The sequence below is a fragment of the Lonchura striata genome, chromosome 10, assembly GCF_046129695.1.
Source record: "Lonchura striata isolate bLonStr1 chromosome 10, bLonStr1.mat, whole genome shotgun sequence".
Classification (NCBI taxonomy): Eukaryota; Metazoa; Chordata; class Aves; order Passeriformes; family Estrildidae; genus Lonchura; species Lonchura striata.
The window spans coordinates 15801875-15825951 of NC_134612.1; the positions used below are offsets into that span (position 1 = coordinate 15801875).

Genomic DNA, 24077 nt, shown 5'->3' on the forward strand with positions numbered 1-24077 from the left:
TGCAGAATTTGATGTGAAACTTAAACTGCTGCTGGTAGTCACCTTGTGAGCAGAGGGGTGGCTCAAGAAATGGTATAATTGGGTCTTGTGGGTCTGTACATCAATGCAGGCACAGACCTACTGGGAACATTTCTGAGCTTCTGGATGGGAAGAGAGTCAGGTTTCTGAGCATACAAGGAAATGAAACAGAAGTGCTAATGACCACTTCTTCATTGTGTTTATATCTGGTTTCCAGTACAATAGGGCCCTGATTATAATTTGTGGGTTTTGATATTATTGTAATACAAGCAATTAGCTACAAATGAACAACAGCAATGAGTAGACAAGCTATACATAATGCATATAGATGTGTAAAGGAGCATGTCATACTGTTTGTGTTCCCCAAACTTCCCCACCAAAATTTATCTATTACGTATGGAACCAAACCCAAACACCAGATCTGCATCCTCTCTGTGGAGGAGAAATTTGCACATGGATGAGGGATTTAATGTTCAGGTCATATCCTTGTACCAAAGTATTAGCTACAGTGCAGCACTGCAACGCTCAGCACTGCTCAGATATGAATCCAAATTTTACTGCTTGAGAAAATCCCAATTTCAAAATAAATATAATGCATAAAATTAACATAAATCCAGGAAATGAGCAGCAGAACCCTATACAAACATTGCTTACAGAGATCATGAACCAGCCCACTTAAGAGACAATGAAATTTTCAGATCAACTTCAAAGGTGCCTGGCTACAATCTAATGACACTTTAAAATAATGAGATTAACACATCACCAGTATATTTTCACCAAAGGGAAAAAAAAATAAAGACACTAAGGTAAGGATAGTAAATTATCCACTTGGGGACTTTTAATTGTTGCTGTCTGAAGCTGGTTGAGAATCAGGAGTTTGCTTCTTAGAACCTTACTTGAAAGCATATGTTCTTCTTTTAGAAAATGTTTTAAGCATCCTGAGTATGGGTACTTTGAGGCTGGCTATGACATATGCAATGCTATTGTTTCAAAAAATTTTAATGAGCACAGTTCTGCTGCCATGCAGACGGCTCGATGCTGTGTTCTGCTGACAGGAGGATGCAGATCACAACTCATCACAGGGGAAGGCTGGTTGTTTATTTTTTAACCTGGAGAAGAATTTTAAGTCTGTCAAGGAAGCAACACACACCTTCTTAAATCTGTCTGAAGATTGTGGTGTGTGCTGGATGCTATTGGCCTGACATAATCCTTAGCATATTGAAATTGTGCATGTAAAACATTCAGAGTTTTAGATACAGACACAAAATCTGTGGCTCCTAGAAGGGGAATAAGGAGGGAGCAGGGCTTGTCATTGTCTCTGGGAAACACCTGGGGGACACTAGGTGTTTGGAGGGGGACACAGCTGAGTATAATCCATGCTAGTTTGGCTGGCAATTTAATGTGACCACACATGTCCCATGTGGAGACAGCTCCATGTGGTGAAACTAATGGAGTTCATGGCATTAGTTATTAGAATTGAGCTGATTTTACCCTAAAAATAGGGGAAATCAAGAGGGAACCGTGAAAAGAAAACAGAAGCCAAATTTCTTGCCAGTTCCAGATCTCCAGAGCCTGGAAGTGCTGTGATGGGGATGTGTGACTGCAGTTCCTCAAACTCTTGCCCCTTTGAAGCATGTCAGTTGACAAGCAGAGCCAGGGAAACATCATGAGTCCAGACTTCATTTGAAAGACTCTGTGTGCCCTGAGTCTGCACTAAACCCAGCTTTTGCAAATCCCAGCCTTGTTGAGCCTGAAGACTGCTACCTGTAAGTGCTGTTCTGAAGATATTTTTGGGGTGTGTGAAATACAGGCAAAATTTCTGGCATCAGAAGGAAGGGAAGACCTGGTGCAAAGAAGTACAAGGAGTGCTTTGATTACACCATGGCATTCTGTGACATTCCAGGTCTATCCAGGAGTCCCAAACATGCCTTGCTACAGAACCAGACTAGGGACTGCTAGTGGAGGGAAAGATCTGAAGAATGATAAAGCAGCTGAAGTGCACTAGGATAGCACCAGTCCAATGAAAGTCAGCTCCTGATTAATGTGAAACTAGGTTTTGTGCTTATCTGGGCTCCTCCCTACTGGGACTGGTGTAGACGTGGGAATTGAGGTCCCACAGAGAAAGTGTATGGGCAGAAGAAAAGGGAGAAGTCTTGGCCAGGATTCAGCTATCAATGGGAAGAGCACAGTTGAGTGCAAAGCCAGTGAAGGAGAGGGAGAAAGATGGCACAGCAAGATTCTTGGTCTGCCACTGAGTGACTCTCTCCATGTGAGCAGCTCATTTCCCTGCTCTGTCACTCTTCTTATCTGCACAGACAGCCTGTTCTATAGGCTAGGACCAGGTTTCTGCAACACAAGGCATAAAGGACTCTTGAACATCTTAGAAGGTACTGCAATAATACAAACAAATTGCAGCCATCAGATGGAGAAAATAGAGCACTTCCAGTCAGCAATTTTGTTCCTGGTGAAGTCCTCGTGCCACATGAAGCTTTGAACTACAGCTGCTGTGGTGCTAAGTGCAAAAAAGGGAGGTCTTTCTGAAGTGTACTTTGAAATTTAAAAAATTTGGTACAATTTCCATGAAATGAGGGATGAATTTAGCTCATTTTTCATCATGCTCTAATTACCAACTACAGTGAAATATTCTAAGATTATGTATCTCAGGCCCCATCTTATTTCTGGATCTTGCTCCAATTATTTCCCTCTACAGTTTACAGCACCTAAATGAAATGCACTGAGCATCAGACCATGAGTTGCCTGGTCTTTCTCCCTTGCTACCCTGGGCCAATTGCCCTTCCTAGCTACTGCAGTACTGTTTTGCCAGTTTTAGGATGATGGTATTAATATTTACTTGCTATCCAGCAGTTTTTTGAGACAGCCTATTCAAGTGTGAAAAGATTTTTGAGGTCCCAGGTCATGCTACAGGAAGTGAGAACAGTTATTTCTTCTTTTTCCCATTATTTCTCTGTGGTATGATGTATTTGTGAATGCTGGAAGTGGTACTCAAAAGAGGGTATCTATTCTGCAAGAGAAAAGGAAGAGGAAGTCTATTTCAAAGGAGGAAAAGAGGAAGGTTGTTTGAAGGAAAGAGAGAACACATGGGAGAAAGGAAGGGTGAATGTGAGAGGGAGAGCACAGATTCTAGTGCAGGTGAGAAGCAGTTTAGTAATTCAGGTTTTCACTCTCTATCCGAATAAGTTGAATGTCCTCATTGGCAAGTCTTGGGGCTAGCACAGCAGAGGCCATAGGTTCCTTCCAGGTCCCAAATAATGCTCACAAGAGGAACTTTGAGAATGCTGCATTTTTTCCACAAAGAGTTCAATTTCAGAAAGAAAAAAGATTTGGTAGAAAACTCCAGGCCAATACTATTTGCAATCTCATTCTCATTTATTTGCTCAAGTAATCCCCAGTGCTTGATTTACGTAAGACTTGAATTAACTGTGTATTTATTCAGAGATCTTAAATTACACTGATGTGATGAGGTAAAATTGCAAGCTGATGCAGTTTCAAGGGTATTAACAAGCACATGATGGTGAGGCAGATGCCAATTTCCACTGAGGAATCCAAGCCCATTCAAAGGTTTCTAGAGAAGGTGGTAAGAAGGATCTTTTACAAGTACAGCTGCTTTTCATGAAGCAAAATTTATCTTAGTGCTGAGATGAGGTAGAGAGGTGCAGTACCTGTCAGAGACTTTTGAAGAAAATTGAAGCTGCTTGCTTGATACTGCTCTTGGCGAACAGTCTTGGTTTGAGCTCAGACACTGAAAGCAAATTTTTGGATCTGAGCAATTTCTGAATAATGCATGGTACCAGGAATAAAACAAATTCAGATGAACAGGAAGCATGGAGCAGTTATGAGCCTGATCCAATGGAAATTTTCTCTAAGCATGAAGGTGACTATAACTTCAAGCTGAGGTGCCATTAAAAAAGACAAACTGAAATCACCATTGCTTCTGGTGTTAGCTGTTTCTGAAGTACTTCATGGTTTTCATAGGTGCTTCATGAATTCAGGCAATGAAAGCTAGAATGAAGTTGTCACTGAATGGGATTTAGACTTGTTAAATGAATAGGGAAGAAAATGATAATGTAAGTCTATGGTTGATGGGACCATTTGGAAGTCCACTGAAAGACAGAATCTGAGACAAAATGCTCATAATGAAATGACTGGAACTTCCAGTATTGAAATATGATGCAGCAAATATTATGGTTAGGAAAGAAAGCTATCTGGTCCATGTAGCTTGTGGAGATCATCGGCTTGAAAAAGATGGGGCAGGAGGATTGGGGATGAAAACTGTAACTGGTATGAGAAGATCTGTCTGCTTTGCCTAAGTCGTGCCAGTGATGCATGTGGCAGAGCTGCTGGAGTTTGCACCACGTGAAACGGAAACAAGGATACCCACACAGCTAAAAATGGTTATGACAGGCACACAGGAGGCTTAGAGGTGTTCAGAGATGGACAGGGCAGATCTTGAAGTGGGTTGGGTGGGGTTCAGAAGTTACTGTGACTTCTGCGGGAGCAACATTATCACAAGAGGGAGCTGTCCGCCTGTATGAGATTGTCACCCCGGCAAGAAACACTGCAGGAAAACAGCACCAGGGCCCTCAAACCCTGTCAGGGGCAGGAGGCAGGAGGTCCCGACTGCTCAGACAAGCAGTGAGCACAGCAGCCTCGCGTGGAGGACATGGGCTGTGCCGGGCTAGCAGAACTAATTCCCCAGGGCAGGCCTACACACTGCCGATTGCTCTTCTGCAAGTCAGATCCTGCATTGTGCTAGTGCTATCAGTTAATTGTTTTATCGGGTTTTTTTTGTTTGTTTTTCTGTTAGCTTTGCTGGGGAGGAGAAAAAGGAGAGGTGGTTGGTCAAAGTCAGACAAGGTGCTAGTCAGAGGTTCGTGTGACAAGGCAGCTGATCACCAAGGCTCGGATGGTGAATGAAGTCGATGTGTGTCAGTCGGCTGTGAGCAGTGTCTGAGCACAACGGGGCCGTGTACCCAGCAGAGGGCATGGACACACACACACACACACACACACACACACACACACACACACACACACACGCGCGCTCCTGCCCGTACCTCTGGGACATCATTTCTTAGATAATGAGCATATCAGTGCCCAAAACGGTATCAGTGGCTACAAGACAAAGCCAGAGGCATCAGGCATTCGGCTTGAATGGTTTGTGGTTTCTGTTACAGGGTCCAAACCTACCCTTCTGCTGAACTTCCACTTCTGATCAAGGTAATGGTTCAGAGGAACTCAAGCAACATCCCTAAGCTCAGGTTTAAAGACTGGCATCTGTGTTTACAATGTATCAGGCAAACCAGCCTGTAACCTCTTCACATCCGCCTGTAACCTCTTCATACTGGGATTAGTTTTATCTTCCAATTATTTATCTGAATGGTCATGCCTGATTTTGGTAGACAAATTTTACCACATTGTTTCCTGCCAAGAATCTTGAGAGGATAATACATATCCAAGTAGTTTGCATCAGTGGCATGGCATTTAAATGCCCTGCAGAAGAAAAGAACAATATATTTGTATACTCCCTGGGCAGAAAGACAGTTCTTCCAGTGGATGCACTAAGATATGTGATGGATCATGCTGTATATGTTAAATGATGGGTCAAGGCACAGAAGATCAGGTTAAAGGGAGAAAACCACTGCATGTTGAAAAGTTAGAAGGCATTAAAATTATATACAGAAGAAAAGGGTGTAGTGCTGGTGATGAGAGAAATGGATGAAGATCAGAGGTCTGGGCTCCTTGCCACAGGCTACTTGACCTCAGGCAAGTCTTCCGAGATCCCATTTCCTCTCCTACCCTTTGTCTATGTGGCTCCCATGAGCTTCGAGGCAGGGTTGGTCTCAAGCGCAGGAGTTACTGTACTTTATCTTGGTCGTTCTCCTAGGACATACCATAAAATAATTTCTTATATATATACATATATGTATATATAAAGCAACCTTCGAGATAGCATAAGAAGCTAAAAAGGAATAAACACAGAATGCTTTGGGAACACGGGGGAGGAGCAGAGTTCACAGCCAGTTATTAATCCACTTTCAGGACAAGGCTTTTGCTGAAGTTTAAAACAAAATTAAAATTAAAAAAAAAAAAAAAAAAAAAAAAGAAGAAAGAAAAAAAGAAGAGGATTTCATCCCGAGCCAGCAGTCTGGCTCCAGCCTCAGCACCCGCCCGCCGTGACGCCGGCAGCGGAGCACCCCCCCCGCGGCCCGGGCCGGCGCGGGCAGCCCCCGCCGCTGCGCTGCGCTGCGCACCGGCGCGGCGGCGGGCGGGCGGCTCCGCGGAGCCGCGGGCGGGGGCCGAGCCCGCGCGGCCGCTTGTTGATCGCGGCGGCCGGCGCCGCTCCGGGCTCCGCGCCGGCGGCCAGCCCCGCGCCCGGGCTTGCGCTGCGCCGCCGCTCGCATTCTTCCATTTTCTTCCATTTCACAGTGCAAACCCCTCCTTTTTCTTCTTCTTCTTTTTTTTTTTTTTTTTTCCTCTCCCTTTCTTTCCTTTTTTTTTTTTTTTTTTTTTTTTTTTTTTTTTTTTTTTTTTCCTTTGCATGAAGATGGCGGCGCCTCTCGCCAGCAAGGCAGGGTCCGCCGGCACCACCAGCAAGCCTCCCTTCCCGGAGCTGGATTTCCGATCGGGAGCCAGGGTGGAGGAATTAAATAAACTCATCCAGGAATTCACCAAGCACGATCAGAGGGAGTACGACGACCAGCGAGCCCTGGAGATCCACACGGCGAAGGACTTCATCTTCTCCATGCTGGGTAGGGCAGGGACCGGCGGGGCGGGGCGGGGGCGATGCCGGCCGGGGACCCCCGGGCAGGGCTCCCGGCGGTGCGGCGCCAGCGGAGCCTTTCCCCGCCGCGGCCGGGCCGGGCTGGGGGGGTCCCCGGTCACAGGTCGGCTCTCACCCCCAGGAAACTAATTTTTCTGTCCTGTCCAACTAGCCTTTGGCAGCGATGTATTTATAAGCACTGAGGAAAGGCTGGGTCGCAGAGCTGACCGGTGCTCGGGAAACACGCCGAGCCTGCAGGACTACAGGCGAGGCGAATCCGACCCTTTATTGTTTTTACCTCCAGCTGTCGACATATAGGAAACACATTTTTAATTTTTCTTTTTTTTTTTTTTTTTTTATGTACCGCTTATTTTGGTTATTAGACCGGTGGATGCTTGTACAGGAGCATCTCTCGAACTGCCTTTCTTGCTTAGGTTGCAAAACTCGCTGCGAGTGGAGCAAGTCAGATTGTGGCGGGGGAGTCTTCATCTGTGTAAAACTTTGAATCGCGGGTAGGGATCCTTAAACCGGGGTGAAGCCTGTGTTGGCCCTTGCAGAAATGACCTGGGCTCTAGCATGACTAAGGCTTCTTAAGAGTAACAGTGGAATGACTAACAGCTCTGATTCTCCAGGTAGTCAGTTTCTGATAAATATTTACCGTGAATTAACTAAGAAATCACTCAGACGAGTAAGAGCCTTCAGGATACAAAAGGATGCTCTTTAACATGCAGATTAGGCCTTGAAATCAGTCATCCAAGTTTCAATGATTGTCTTAAACATTCTCTCAAACATTTTTGTGTAAACAGCTGCTGTAGCCAGTGAATGGTTCTTTGTAGCTCAGAGGTGCACATACACCCTTAAAGCATACTTAGCACAAACCAAATGTATGGTCTCCATGTACACTCTGAATAACCTACATCACTTTTCTCATCCAGAAACAGAGCTGTCCTATTGCAATAATTATTGTTTTCTGTCTCACTATAATAGACCATGAACACACCTACACTCATGTAATGAGTATCTATCTGTCCCACTAATTATCTTGTAAGGTACCTGCATAAGTATAATTGCCCACTGTATGGGATTGCACAGTTTTATATGTGTATTGCTTTTTCACCAACGGCTGGACAGGATATAGCAGACTAATTTTAGCCTGAGAACAAGGTCAACAAGTTGAAAAGTCAGTAGCATGTATATTTATAGTTGCAGTTATAAATATTTTCCTCTTTCCAGTTAATCAACAACAAAAAATTGTGGTGAAGCTATGGTTGCATCAAAGTCTGTAGGATTTTTGTTCTTAAAAGTCTGATCTGATAAATTTTTCAATCAGGGCTTTAAACAACTGGCTGAGGAAACATGGCTGGATGGGATGGAGCAAAGAAAAGTGGAGAGGAAACAGCTATAGCTGCTGTGTGGCTAGCAAGTAGAGAAAGCTTTGTATGATCATGTTTAAGCATTTATACTCTTTGCAGGGTACAGGGGTCACAGAATTTCTTACTGCCTTTCATGGGACACAGAAATAGAAGAAAGACAGAAAAATAAACTGGAGCATGCCTTGTATGTGCACCCTAATGCCTTGCTGTTCCTGAAACAGGGAGCCTTAGGCTGTTTAGAAGTAATGTAAATTAATGTGGTTGTCTTTGTTAATATAATGACTGGGAGATGAGCATTCTTCAGTCTTAAATGTATAGCTAAACCATTGGTTCCACCAAAAAAACTTATTTCTGTCTAAATTGTACCTGATAATTTTCAGTAAGTCTTGTTTCTGAATAAAAGAAGAGACTTAAGGACTGAGCCAGGACAGAAATGGAGATGGATTTCTGATTTGCCTGCATTAGGCCCAGAAATTGTGCTCGTGAATCAGATCCTTCTTAGCAAGAGAGGCTCTTAAATCTAAAAGGATTTAACTTATTAATAAATAGCTCTTTCCCCTGTGCCTGATCCCTCCCATACGTACTGCTCTTATCTCGTCGGGTGATGATAGGAAAATTAAACATAGCTTTCCTGATTTAATTACACTGGTGTGTAATTGGTGGATGAATGATAGGTGAGGAGACCTTGTGAAGATTCTCAGATGTTTGTACTCTGCATGGCTTGCCATCTAGGTCAGACTTTGCTGTTAATTTATATTAATTATTTTTCATCTGTGTTGTCTTTCCCTGGCTTTAAGTAACTGAACTCTGGGAAATCTAGAGTTGGACTGTGAGAAAATTAGGGAGAGGCACTACTTGTCATGTGTTTGCCCAAAATCTTGTGTCTTAAGCATTAGAAGAGGACTGGAAATGACTTATCTCTCTGGTGGGGGAAGTGAGTATTTTCGAATGTGGGTGGTTCCTGGACATTCACAGTCCCTTTCACAGCCACCAAGACCATATGGTCTTGCCAACACCCTACACCAAAACAACAGGTGTATTTTGGTGCCTTTGTTGGTAAATTCCTGTACTCACACTAAGCTATGCCTGATAAATACTCGTCTCTTTGATTCAGGCATAATTAAACTTCAGAGGAAGGAAAGGCTGTAGGAACCAAGAAAAAGAGTGGAGAAAAGACAGTCTTGTGTGCTGGGCAGAGGGCTGGCTAAGAGAGGCTAAGACCAAGTCTCTGCCTGATGGTCGTGAGAGGAGCTAACTATTTATTCCCCTAATGACTCATTTTTTGGGGGTTTTGTGCTTAAAGAGTGATAAAAAAGCATTTTTATCAAATGATGATATTACAATCAATGATATTTGAATTTTAAAGTACTTGCTGCCATTGTCATGGGAGGTGTGTAGCAGTCATATTAAAAACCTTCTAAGGGTACCTGACCTAGAGAGTATTTTTCTTGCAATACAAGTACTTTCAGGAGATTCTTTAATAAACAGTGCCTGTCTCTTTCTGTTCAGCACCTAAGTAAAAAGTGCTTTAATGCACAGATGTGGTAGGCTTAAAAAAACCCATATATTATGCTCTTGGGAACTAGAACTTTGCATATAAAATAACTCCTTGAAATTTCTAGTGCTATTGCTGCTCATAACCAGCTCATGTTATTTGGAATACTGACTCTAGAATTTTATATAGTAACAAGAGAAAGGAACAAAGATATGTGAATAAGTGCAGATTATATAGAGCTATATTCTCCACTCCAGGTACACATCAGGGTTTGGTCATCTAGAGCAGTTTTCAAGCTCTTTAGGTTGGTGTTTTGTTTCTATTTCCTACTGTGAGACTTCTCAGCAGAGCCAGAAGACATATGCTTAGGACATTTCATGCCATTCTCCTTCCTGAGAAATCAAATCAAGGAAAGAACTAGTTTAAATTGGTGCTAAAGTGGCCTTTTGGGATTTTAAGGCCTCTAGTGTATCTTTTTGTCACTTCATGGTTACTTCTGTGGGAAGTGCCCACCAGGGCAGGCCATACTTTGAGCATCTGCAGCCAGCTGCAACTTAGAGATGTTGACAAGACCTCTAGAGAGCTTGTCTCAGCACCTGATACAGGAGAAGTGGTGATCCTATTCTGAGATCATTTCCTTATTCTCTGGTGCTGTGCTGGCCATGCTAGCAAGTGTTTGTGATAGAGGCAAGTCTCAGAATGGAAGCAGGGCTGGCATCAGCAAATTATTTCTGCTGCCAATACCAGATTCCCAAATGGAGTGACCTACCCTGCTGAGCCCCTACATCTGTAGCAAGGTTTCCAGCTGTTTCCTGGACTGATGAGCCCCTAAAATATGTGCTGTGGAGGTGGAGATTGCTGTGCTGACAACACAGGTGTCCTCTCAATAGCTTGCCTTTATCAGCAGCTTCTACAAGGAAAGAATTTTCCAGTCTCCCCCTGTACCTGAGGTCTGTGTAGTAGAACAGCATTGGCAGTGGGACTCTTGTGTGGGTTTGTGGCATTTTTTTTCTTCCCTTCCCTCCCTGCCATAACTTGCTGATAAAATCTATTGTAGATTAGATTTCAGGCATTGTTTGAAGTGGTACCTGTTTAGGTATGTGTCTAGGATACATCATGGAAATTCCCTGGTTCCTGTTGTAGTATCAAGCTGATGAAATAGCAACAGGATTGGAGTGATCTCTCTAGGGTTAAGTCTTTTGTGTGTGTGTGCCTTCCCTCAAGAGAAGCCAATCATGATAGGAGCACACTGTACTCTGAGGCCTATGTTAATAAAGGCTCCCTGCTGGTATTCCCTGTGCTGCTGAATGCATAATGCACAGCTGTTAAAAACAACCTTACTCTATCACAGATTTCATTTCTGGCTTCACTTGTGTCTCCTCTCCCCATAGACCACATGTTTCTGTGTTTGCATTTGAGGCTGTGGGGGTTTCTTGGTGGTTTTGTTTCTCCTAATTAGGGGACAGTGTACCAAACTGGTAAGGTAAGCCTACAAAGCACTGGTAAACCTACAACCCTTCTATTTGGTTGTACCTGTCAGAAGTGAGCCGATTTCATCTCACTGGGAATTAGTTAAAAAAGGTTTGGTAGCCTCCTCTGTCTCTTTGTTCAAAGGGATTGTTGGTCCATATATGTGTCATCAGTGAAAATAGATTGAAAATCTTTGTTTCAATTTGTTTTAAGATGCTGATATTTTACTTGCTCAACTACTGTTTTGAAACATTAGTCTGTGATGCAAAGTATTTAGTATAATAGCTAGGAACATGTCCTGAGGGCACAAATTCTCATGGCAGGATTGTCAGACTGCCCACCGCCTGTTCCTTCAGTCTGCGGAAATATTTGTAAAAGATTTGGGAGAATACTTGCCAAGCCCAATTATGCAATTATGTTTTAAGGGCAATTTTATAATTACAGTGGATGATGGTAACCAGGATACAGGAGTTGTTGAGGTTTTGACTTTTCCTTTTTTTTTTCCTATGTGACTTTGCGTGAATGCTAAAATATTTGGGGCAATTCTATTTAGAAACCAGTTCTTCAACTTTCTTTTAAGCAGCTGGCTACTTTTATAGGTGAAGCTAAATTAGAGATGACTCCATTATGTCTCAGGAAGGCTGGAGGTCATGTTTTATTATAGCTTTGGTAATCTGCAGGTTGGATGTGTACTCAGAGACCTTGAGTAGCCCATAGATGATGTCCAGTCTAGAGGAAACTCAGTGGGTAAAGTCCTCCCTGGACTTCTCACAGAGAATCTCCAAGCTGATCAGGTTTTTTTGACAGTTGAGATTGCCTGTCTTAATTTTTATTTGACAAATGCCAGGTTCCTTCTTTATCTCCTGCACAGCTGAAACTTTAGTACTTTTTCTTGGGCCTTGATATGTGCACTTTTGCATCGAGGTGCTCCTTTAGGGGCGTGTCCCAGTCCTTTTGCTGCCAGGATGGTTTTCCCAGGCACACCTCTGAAATCTTCTCCTGCCCTTTTTGTACTCTGCAGGATTGGTTAGGTGAGAAAGTGGCAGGAAGAGATGTGGCTAAGGCCAAGATTGTCTTTCACCCTCCAGTCAAGGGGTCTTGAGTTGCAAGGGCTGCTTCAGCATAACTCTGTGAACAGTGATTGAGAGAGCAAATTGCATGTCCAAGCATATCTGTGTGAAACCCTGTGGTGGCAGCTGCAGGTAGAGGCTCTGGAATAGACCTGTCAGGTTTCTGTGAGTGTAAGAAAAATGACCCGCCCTTGAGTCCATCTCCTTTGTCTGGGTGATGATGATGTATGAAACTCACTTGAGAAGCAAGAGCTGTAGATCATTTGCTGTGAAGGGAGAGGCCTAAGAGTTGAGTGCATTATATAGGGTTTTCCCTTAGCAACAGCTGGGGTGGTAAGTTCCATGTCCTAAAAGAAAACCATTAATTCTGGCCATTGGCCTGCTATCCTCTGAACAAGGAGAAAATTCCTTGAGAGTGACAGTCCCTCCATATGTACAACATATTATGTTACATTTAGACTGTCTTTAATTTGTTTATCTTTGGGGTATGAAACAAGCAGTAGAGTAGGTGGAGTTCTGGGGAGGCAAAGGGGAGTATCTGCCCTGGATTTTTCCTTTGGAAAAGCAGAGCTATTGTGGGAGCTAAGCAGAAGGCAGCTTTGGAGGTTGAATTCACAGAATGAGCTGTGAGCCTGCATGAGATCAAGGGTGACCTCTAGCTGCATGGCTCAAGTTATTGGTCCGAGTCTTGTCCTGATGACTCGTGGAGTGTGTGAATTCAGGAGCTGAACTGCAGCTTTATTGGAACTCACAACCATATTTCATAGTTCCCCATCTTAACTATGGATTTTATACCCAGTGAAATTTTATGACTTCTGTTAGCACAAACGTCTCCTATTGTCCAAGTAACAAAAATACAGGAATTGGCTTTTCTTGGTGGTTTTTTTTTTTGTTTTCTTTTGGTTTTTTTGGTGTGTTTTTGAATGTTTTTGGTTTTTTTTGGGATTATTTTTTCTAATGGTACTGGAAGGCAGGTTATGAGACATTCAAAATTAATCTTTCAGCAGCAGCTGATGTTCCAGTTGACAGATGCAGCTATGGATTTTGCTGTGTTTCATTAAGAGAACTCCACTGTTTGCTTTCATTTCTACCATCGTGTTGTGTTCCCTTTGACTGTAAATAGCAATTGTCCTGGACTGGGTAGATTTATCTGTGCCTTAGTACTTCAGCCAAACTGACAGGTCTCTGAATCATGTACTTTTACAGTAGATAAACTTTCTGCAGTTCTTTCAAAGCACTATTTCAGTGACTGTGTGGTTGTATAGGAATCAGTTTGAAAAAGATAGATTCCCTGCTCCCCAACATATTTGACTTTTGAGCTTTTAATAAACACTGGATGCTAAGAAAGTTACAACGATCTTATTAATGCATTGTTTCAACTGTCAGTATGATTTTAACCTAATTCAAAGCACTTAATTAGAAGGTTGTTAATGTATTTTGTTACGAGCATGCTGGTGTCAAAAGTACAAATACCATTGAGTGGGGGTGATTGGTTGCTCTAAGGTTCATAATATCCATGTCTTTGACACAGCAGTGGTAGCTACTGCCACCCACTCATGTTTAGGGCTGTGGGCAGACACTTTCACAGCATTGGGTGGCTTCAGCTGGTAGAACAGGAGGTGGGTGGCATCTATTTCAACCTAAGAAAATCGTTCTGTGGGTGAACACTGAGTCAGAGTGAGGACACCCTAGACCTCTGTTCTGAACTGCCCCCAAATTTATACAGATCTATGCAAGTTTCTGAATATATTGATATGTAGTAGGGCCTTGGTACTATGAGAGGCCTTCCTTGTCTTCTGTGCTTCAGCAGTCTGTGAAAAATGGGGTGGTACTGGAAGAATAGAACATTGTGTTGCTGCAGTTTTTTATGACAGGGTGGTTTAATAATGCAACTCTCCCATGTAAAGGGAAGTCTGGTTCTAAGAGTCTTGCCATGAAAAGTATTTAAATAATGAAGGCAAATAGTTGTCTGTCATTTGGTGTTGATCTAGTGGCTTTGAGATCAAGTAAAATTCAACCTCTATGAGAGAGATAACAGCCTAACACAGTTCTAGCAAGTAATCTTATTTTGTACTGAATGGACTCCAAAGAAAAACTGGGACAAATTAGTTTAAATAATGCATCCTGTCCATAGTGTGCATAGTGATGCAATTTGGCAGTGTCAGGCATTGTCACTCAGTAGAAGGCAGCAGTTTGGGACAGAAGGCAAGGGGGAAATACAAGACATGGCCAAAACTAGAAATCCTGCTTGGATAGCCATTAGAAATGATTTTTTTTTTTTTCCTGTTCCATGACACACTTATAAGGTCATAATTTAGGAGAAAAGTAGAGGTTTATGTGTGGGATGTCATTGATCTGCCAAGAGCTTCTTTATGTGGCTTGCAGTCAGACCATACAGAACTTCTTCCACCCACTGATGGAGTGAGAGTTCATAAATGATTTGGTCCAGAGCTGCTGAGCAGCTAGAAAACACTTTCAGTTTCATCTGGAAATAACAAAGTCAGTTGTTGCTTTACTGCATAGTCTGCTGGGCAGTGTCCTTTTTTTTTTTTTTGTTCTAAAATGTCTTGTCTCAACTCTCCTGTTCCTGTTTGTGGGATCTTTTGGCACTGCTCCACAACCCTCTCTCAAGGATGGATGTTTTTATTCAGTGGTGCATATTTGACCTGATTTAGAAAATCAGGTTCTGAGGTTGTGAAAGCGTGGTATTAAACAGCTATCAAAAATGCTGAGACAAACATTGCAATTAGCTTCTGTGTGCTTCCCTTCAGCATTTCTACTCTTTGCATTTTAATAGTCTGAAGAGCTATGATTCTATGGTGCTTTGGGTGACTCCTTTTGGAAATGAATCCTGTGCTAATAGCTCTGGCTGTGTCCGATCCACAGGCACGTGCTTGGAGATACTTTGTGTTTGTTTTGTACCTCACTAATTAATGTATAAGTTAGTGGTAGGACAGCAGGAAGGCTGCGTTTGCTGACACTTCATGAAATAATGATTTAATCCTTTGTGACACATTCCTGCTGAGTGTCAAAGCTGATAACTCTAATCTCTGTCCCTAGCTCAGTGCAATGGGAATCTGTTCTAGAGGGCATTTTGCATGATCTTGTGAGCTCTTGTAGGTACTTTGTGACCAATTCGTGTAAACTTGTTTTGTACATTGCCACTCTTGAGCATGATTGTACAGGATTGTCTGGTGCACTGAGGAATCTGGAGTTGAGAGCAAACAAAGGAGCTGACATTTGTCTGCTTCAGATGAAGAAAGGGGCGTCCTGTGAGCAGCAGGGAAATGTCCTCATTTCCTTCTAAATGCACCTCTTCCTTTGCCAGCACTCAGAGCAAGGCATGGTTCTGTTGATCCACAGGTGCTCCTTGACACAGCTTTACACTAGTTTGGGAGGGGGAATGATGGACCAAGGGGATCTCAGTGCCCTGAGCTGGAGGAGCATGACTGAAACAATGATCAGCTCCCACTCAACCATGAAACTGTGTGGAATCTGTTGCTCCAGTTGGATCCTTACAAACCTGTGTGGCCTGATAGGATTCATCCTAGAATTTTTAAAGACCTGTTTGATGTTATCACAAAACCTTTCTTAATGACTTTTGAGTGGTCTTGGGAATCCAGAGAAGTCCCAGCTGTCTGGAAGCTGGCAAACATTCCTGATTTTCAAGAAGGTCAAGAAAGAAGACCCCAGAAACTACAGGCCTGTCAGTCTCACTTTAGTGCTTTGTAAAGATATGGAGAAGATTATTCTGGGACATATTGAAAAACACTTTGAAGACAACACAGTCTGATCACAGCCAGCACAGCTTCATGAGAGGAAAGTCTTGCTTGTTTAATCTGATTTTCTTTTATGACAAGGTAACCTAATTACCTTACTATCAGGTAACAGCATCACCAGCCGGCAAGGGAGGGGATTATTGTGTTCTGGGGCAGCATCACCTTGAGTGCTGGGGCAGTTTTGGGCACCACAATGCAAGAAAGACACTCAACTATTAGAGAGTGTCCAAAGGAGAGCTGAAGGACCTTGAGGGGAAACCGTGTGAGCAGCAGCTGAGGGCACTTGGTCTGTTCAGCCTGGAGGAGCTGAGGGGAGACCTCTGCACTTCCAGCCTCCTCCCGAGGGGAAGAGGAGGGGCAGGCACTGATCTCCTCCCTGTGCTGCCCAGGACAGGACTGAGGGAGTGGCCTGAAGCTGTGTCAGGAGAGGTTTGGGCTGGATGTCAGGAAAAGGTTATGCCCCCAGAGGGTGGGAAGGGGTCACAGGACCAGCCTGGCAGAGCTCCAGAAGTGTTTGGGCGATGCTCTCGGGCACATGGTGTGACTCTTGGGGAAGGTGCTGAGCAGGGACAGGAGTTGGACTTGATGATCCTTATGGATCCCTTCCAGCTCAGCAGATTCTTTGATTCTGTGAAACCCACCCCTCTTCATTTTATGTGGTTCTGAATCCTGGGGTGGATGCAAATCTGTGTGCAGGGATAGCTGAGAAACTGCTCTGCAGTAGTTCTTGAGATACCACAAGCAAAGCTTGCTTCTGTTCTGGCACGGACTGTGAATTGCTGTTTAAAATAAACTTTAATGGTATTAAACAAAAAATGTGCAGCTCTGCAAATAGAGAAGGAAATGTCACTTTAACAACACTTCAGGGCCTCTGAAAGTCATCTTTTACATTTGCAATACAGTGTGCTGAATGGCAGATCAGGTATTGATATTGACCCCTTGATATAAGGTCTTTAAAGCTTGAGTTACTGAAATATCTGTATTTTGTAGACAGTAGGACAACCATGTGCCAAGAAATCAGTAACTTGAAGAAAATAAGAGGAATGCAAGTCGCTGCCAGCACAGCATGTCTCTGACAAGCTGAATTAAATGCCCATGTTTTTTTCCAATGAGCAAGCTGTAATGCACATCTAAGTGCATTATTGAGAAAAAGGAACTATTACAATTTGATTGAGCATCTCTCAGAGGCTTGCATTATGCAATAAATTGTCTGTAAAAGTTAGACCATGAACCTGCATTTTTTCTCAATATCCTGTGAATTTCTGTGGATGTGTGAAATTTACAGTTGAGGCAACAATGTTGCAGTGAAAATAACCACTTGACGCAGGCTTGTAACATCAAAGAAAGACTGTTTCTTTGCAGTTGTTTTAATTGTCTTGGGGAGAGATTCGTATGTGCCATATAAGCACTAAGCAAAACTATTTTCACATTATCAGAGCTGCAGAATTAAGTTACAAGTTAGTCTGGATAATTAAAGTTTACAAAATTATTTTAATTCTCTTAAACCTAAATCCTGGCTCTGAACTAGGGCACTGATGAGTTACATTAGAAACTGGACAAACCCTCTCACTCGTTCACCCTAAAAATCAGGAATAATCTTTTTATCTAAACTGCTTCCTAAAAATGCAGGTAAAGAAATCAGTGTTTGAAAATCTGCTCTTATGCTGAGACCAGTCTTGTAAGACGTTTTCTCTCTATGTATGAATAACTCTATTGTTCTGTGTATGTCACTGAGTTCTCACCTTCTTTTAAGTGACTCTTTCTTTTCCTTAAAATGTGTATATGCCTTTGTTTTATTCTATGTGGAGGTCTCACCCCCTCTCAACAGAGCTCTTCCAGTCTGACAGGCTGCTCTGGGCCAAGGCCAGCACTGCTTGGCGAGGACTGTAGGAGTCCTGTGGAAAGGATTTCTGTCTGAGGGAGGCAGGAGTGAGGGAGACAAATGAAGAAAATCCCCAGACCCACAGCATGTTGATAGACCTCCTGTTGTTCTTAATTCGTGTCTGTAAATGGCACTGGTTTCCGCTGTTGTGCACCAAGACAATAATAAATAACATCCTTAGCATTTATATACCACTTCACAATTTTCAGTGTGTTCAACACACATTAACTAATTCAGCTGAGATGCACATATTCTGTGAGCAAAACTACTCCTCTTGCTGCCCAGGGGAACCTTTTATTACAGCTGGGACAAAGCTTTTCTTTTTACTTTTAACTAGAGCTGTTGGCAGGAATGTTCTATACAGGGCCTGTGTCTTTCTTCCTGAGGGTTTGTAGCATTTGCATGTACCTCTGCACAGGAATTGGACCACTCCCAAGTCATAGGTGATACTATGAAAAAGATATGCAGGGGACTTTTCTTTGTATTTTGTGCTGCAAATATTCAGACCCAGGGTTAATAGATTTGTGGTTTCAGAAGTCACTGAGTTAGCAAAGATGTGGCTACATTAAGTGCATATTTCTGTGCTTCCATAAGGTCTTCAGGAAACACCATCTCCAGGTCCTTGAGGCTCAGGAAGAGAATAAGTCTTTGTCAGTTTTGACTATGATGGATCATCACACCATGTGCTGAAGAAAATTGAGGATGCCTAGTGGTTTTGGTGCACTAGATCCAGCACCTGCTAGACCACCACCTGTCTTTTGGGGCAGGAGAAAGCTCAACAGAAGCCTATTGCCATGTAAGAGGTGTTTTGAAGGCAATTAAAGACATTATGCCCTATTATTTATAATCCTGATTCCCAAATATGTTGTTTGGGGTCCCAGACGTGCACTGGCATGAATCTGATATGTCTGGCATTTGACTTGTTTTCTGACTTGGCATTTTGCATGCGTGTATAGAGCTGGTGAGAGGGAGTTTGATGCATCCCTGTCTGCATCTTCAAACTGGGCAGGGTTGGTTCCACCTTTTCTTTCCAAGAGTAGCACCATTTTAGCATTCCATTCGGGTGACTAGAAGGTAAGCATCTTATTTAATCAGGTCATATAACGTGGGATTAATGGTTTACCTTGGAAATAGCTGTTTTGTAGTCTTTGTAAATTGGTGCCTGGTACTTCAGAATGGATTTACAGTTGAAACTCTTTTTCTGATCTGAGCGGTTTAGTTACAGCTAGTGATCACACTTCTGGATTTCCTTTTTCTCTAATCTTATAGTAACCTTCTGTTTAGAAGTGATGCCTGTAGTTTTGACCTGAAACTAATTCTGCAAGACCAACATAGAGTATAATTTTGCTATAAATGGCTGTGTGAACCAGGAGCACCATTAGCCTTTTAGTGACCTAATTACACAGGCAGGTAGTGTTTTGAGATCAGAACTCTCATCTTGCTACAGCCCTTTCTTCAGCTAACAGTGCATGAGAGAAGAACAGCATGTTTCTTGCAGGTGATGATTTCTCTTTCAGTGGCTTTGATATCCTCATTTTGTGTTTGAAGGTAATGTGCAGATTGCTGGGTGGCATCACTCAAAGTGACTGACTTAGCTGCTGTAGCATGTGAAGATGTCTCCAAGACAACTGATTTCCTGGTCAAACAGCACACTGGCTTCTGCCACAAGACATTTTAAGGGAGCTGATGAGCTGAAGGAGCAAGATATTTTAACAGTTAATTATTAGCACTGTAGCTGCCAAATGCAGCTCAGAGTCTAAGGCTGAAAATGTACCTATTAAACACTGTAAATGAATAACTTTAAATAAAAATGATTGTGTTATTTGATTAGCAAATGGATTTATCAGAAAACTTCTATCAAATAATAGGAATTAATTCCCTCCCTTCACAGTTCTTTTCCTCCAGTTGCTATGTGTGGAATTTAGGACCTTCTTTTACTCTCACATTTTGTTGTCTGTGTCCCTTCTACCTTTCAGCTTTGCTTTTTAAGTATTAGTGTGCCATATTTTTTCCAAAATATACCCCAAAAATCAAGTGTTTGTTTCCATTTTCCTTATGCTCTAAAATTCAGAAAGGTTTAGTGACTCCATTCTGTTCTAAAGTTAAGATAATAAAAGCTTGAACCATTGGATTTTTTCCCCTGTGTTATCCCCTCCTCCCAGTCCCCTTTGTCTCCAGAGGAGCAGTGTTACTGAATGGGTGTAGAGCATTTTGAATTTTTTCTTCTGCTTTTTAAATTTTAAACTTGTCTTCTAAAAATATTCCTATGTCCATCCTGTTTCAAGGTACTTGGTCCAAACCAAAATCAAAAATACCCACATTTTTTCCTGCCCTCCTTGCAAGGCTGTCTGTTCTGCTCAGCTGAACAAACCCCACCTTTGTCTTCTCTTTGGAATAAGAAACAAGCAGGCTTGTTGATTTCTGCTGCATTAATACTCTCCTTCCTCACAGAGATGTGGTGGTTATCAGGGGCAGGGTGGGAGCTGCTGGCTGCTGTTTCCATGAGATCTCCAGGAGGCTGCTGCCATGTGGATCTCCAGCCCCAGAGACAGCACAGACTGAAGGAACACGAGCAAAACATGCTTTGTGCAATGGTGAGACACAGAGAGTGCTGAGAATGCTTGAAGATTTTCAAATAATGTGCAGGAGAGACAGGGGCTTGTATCCCTGCACTGACCTCTGTCCCATGGCACATCTGAACCTGAATTCTCAGCTAATAACTCCTGAGCTGCCTTCTCTGAGCTGCCTGCACTCGCTGGGGAATTTTAGGAATGTGCATTTCAGCACAGTGTTGCTGCTGCTCAGCCTCTGTTCAACTAAGAGCTTTAGAAGCTGGTGTGGTGTTGGTATTGCCATGATAAAACCCCATTGTGGTTTGCAGTATTCTTTAGTTAAAGATTTATTTTCCTGGGTAAGGTTCCATTTAGAACAGCAGGAGTCAACATCAAAGAGCTGGAGAAAGGCCTCTTCCCTTTCCCTGACACAGCACAGCTTCAACCCTTTCCCTCCACCACCTCATTTCTCAATTCCCTTGTTTTAAGGCATTACAACCTCAGTGACTGGAATATTGAAGAGACTGTAGTTAGTGTTGTATTGCTCACAATTACAAAGGCAATTGATCTAAAGAGGTAAGAGGAGAAGTGGGAGGGCAGAGCTAGTGTCACTGATGCAAACCTCTCTCCCTTGATGTCCCCTCCATGCTGATGCAGCTCCATCTTTAGCCTCCAGCCACTTAAGTAGTTCCTGTTGGAGGATGTGGGAGGTCTGCTCTTGACCCATATGGGAGGAAGTTGGGAAACTGCTCATAGAGGCCCCACCACCTGCTTGGTTTGTGCACAGACAGGTGAATTGTGTGCCTTTGAATTGTGTGCCTTTGCTGAACATGTGTCTCACACAGCAAGGCAGCAGGAGTCTGTGGGTTTGTTTTGTAGCAGATAAGGTAACCTGGACACTCAATCCATCCCTGTCTCTGTTTCTGGTGGGTAGTTGAAGGCCCTTCTATTTGCTTTGAAAAGCAGCTGACAAAGGAAGGCAAAGCAATTTGTGTCCTCAGCAGGGCAGAATAATCATGTGACCAGCATCTCTGAAAGATCTCAACAGTGCATTTGGAGTCTCATCCAAACTGTATTAATGCAGAATTCTACACATGCAGGCATTCAGTGCCACCCTCGATAACTAGGTAGTGATTCAAGCTGTTTGAGATCCTACATGCAGTATGAGAAGCAACCCGAACCAAAATGAAAACCCAGGGTGATTCTGGAGGAAAATGTAAGCTTATTTTCAGGATTGCTGCTATTCTGTTGTGCACCAAGGAAGATAATGCTCTGCTTTGCACTACAGGTCAGCACTGTTCTGCCTTATTCCTCATTTCTTGGCTCCATATATTTTAACTGGCAAATATTGGTTGCTTGAGCACCTTCTTTTGTGATCCTGCATCTACTCATCTAGGTGCTGGACAAAGCAAGGATTTGAAGCAATCCAGGGCTTGTGTTCTATATAAAATACACTTAAATTTGTTCCTGGTCATCTTGCAGCAAAGCTATTTGTGCCTTGCCTGTGGCCTGGCTTGCAAGCTGCAAATGTCTGGATAGGATTTATTATCTCTGACCATAAAATTTTAAACTGCTTTTAATGGTAGATATTAAATCACTGCTGCCCCAATTCCAATCTCTCTGCGGAATTTCTGAGTTCCCAGGAAGGCATTTTCTCTGCCAGTAACCTTTGGTTTCTGAGAGCGGAGGCAAGTTACAGGGCTGTTCACAGGATGATGAAGCACTAATTTGGTGAGGAACCTGTGTGCTGGCCAGTGTCCAGGCATCTGTCTGGCTCCAGAGAGCAGAGCCAGGCAGATCTGGTACGGCTATGATGTGACTGAGGGATGTTTGTATTGGTGTCTGGGTGCAGACACTGCTGGGATACAGGGACTGAGTGTCTCTGCTCTTGGCTTTGTTCCTCTCTGATTGCAGTATCTTTGACACAGCAAGAAAACTGGAATTCAGTGCTTCAGCACTGAGCTGCTTACAACAAGCTATTTTATTTTTGTACATGTCTAATAAATACTGAACTGTTCAGTGTTGTCACTCAATGTGGCTTTGTCCCTTGCTGCTGGGAGTCACTGCATAGATTTCTCTTGAGACTGGCAAAATGCTTCCTCTAGGATGGCATGAGATGCACACTGTTCTAGCTGAGGCTGTTATTTGTTAGCATTGCCTAGAGAGCTTTGGCAGCACTAAAACAGAATCTAATGTTTCTTAAATCAATTAATAGCCTTAAAGCCCTTTTCATGAACATGCACAGACAGCTGTGGCAGGTGGGTAGGAGATGTCTTCCTTGCCAAGGAGGGGGAGATGCCACCCTCTGTGCTGCATTTGCAGGGGAGGCAGAGAGCCACCCAGGGCTTCCCACTCTCAGGTCTATGCACTTTACACTGCTCCATCTTCCTCATGGCAACCTACCTTTCCATTTCATCAGCAGGAGTACCATTCAGTGTGTTTTGCTTTAACCCAAAGCCAGACATCATAGAAAATCAAGTCATCCAAGACTAGGATGGTAGGAATTGTTTAGCATCAGCATATGAGGAACGCTTGCAAAACTTTACAGTGTGGTAATTTATGCTGTGGCAGAATTTTCCAGAGTTTGTGCTTGACTGAAGCAGGATAACTCCTGTCCCTAATGTGGTGTTTAAAACCACTGTTCATAGCAGTGCCTGCAGTGATGGCAGCTGGAAGCAATCTTCTGGACCAGAGTAGCCAAAATCTTAAAAACATCTAATATTTGATAATTTTCATCTTCTGGAAGATCTGTGCTGTCTAACTCAGGGGTTATTTCACTTCCCTTATGGTGGGAAAAGCAAGCTGTCACCAATAGAAACTGGTAAACCTGGACCGGGGTTTAAGCAAAACCACTTTCAGCAAGAATGCTTTCCACAAGTGGTTCTGCCTGTCTGAAGCTAAAAGGACTTTTCCTCTGCTCATTCTCACACCTCTAAAGGTTGAGCAGTCCATTTTCCCAGTGCTGCCTTATGGTTTCTTCCCCTATTAGAAAGGAAGTTGCTGCATATGGGCATCCCAGGGTGCATGCGTCTGTCTGTCTGGACCTGTCCCATCAATTAAACAGGAGCTGACGTCATATTTGAAGGTCAGCTGTTTTATAACCTAATATTATCTTCTTTTTTTCCCTCTGGGTTTATTATCTCTCTCCAACCTGCAGCTCAGCACCATCTGGTGCAGGCACACAAGGGAGAAAGATTAGAGAAAGTAAAGCAGCTTTGTTCGCTTCCCCCATGGCTTCCGATGTACAGAGGAGCCAGCAGTCTCTTGCAATATTGAATTTTAAGTGGTGGGAGGGGCTGGATCCTGTTTGCTATTTGAGAGAGGGAAAAATAGTCTGTGCTTACCACCAACCTGTCAGGAAGTGTCTCAGGATTCCTAAGGATCTTACTGTGGCCACAAAATGTACTTTGCTGGCATTTTATTTTATATTTAAACAGTCTTGTTTTTTTTTTTTTTTTTTAATGACCTGTTTTTCTCAGCACACATATTTTCCTTACCTGTAAATTGCCAGAAGCACTCCTAAATGAGGTACATGTGCAGTGCTGACCCCAACTAGAGTCTGCTTTGGAGCTGAAGATCTCTGAGCACCTGAAGTGCATTTACACCTGACAGAGCCAAGCTGTCACACCACAAGTATGTTATGCCACACAGAGGTAG

The 24077-nt window shown here is 43.0% G+C and overlaps 1 protein-coding gene across 1 annotated transcript in view; it reads left to right on the forward strand.

The window, feature by feature from the left end:
• The first annotated feature begins 6539 nt into the window (after window positions 1-6539).
• MB21D2 (Mab-21 domain containing 2) overlaps window positions 6540-24077 on the forward strand; it is a 61027-nt gene continuing 43489 nt past the window's right edge. The window contains exon 1 of the mRNA XM_021536859.3: window positions 6540-6788. Coding sequence (XP_021392534.1) covers window positions 6578-6788 — 211 coding nt within the window. The 5' untranslated portion in view covers window positions 6540-6577. The remainder of the gene's footprint in view (window positions 6789-24077) is intronic.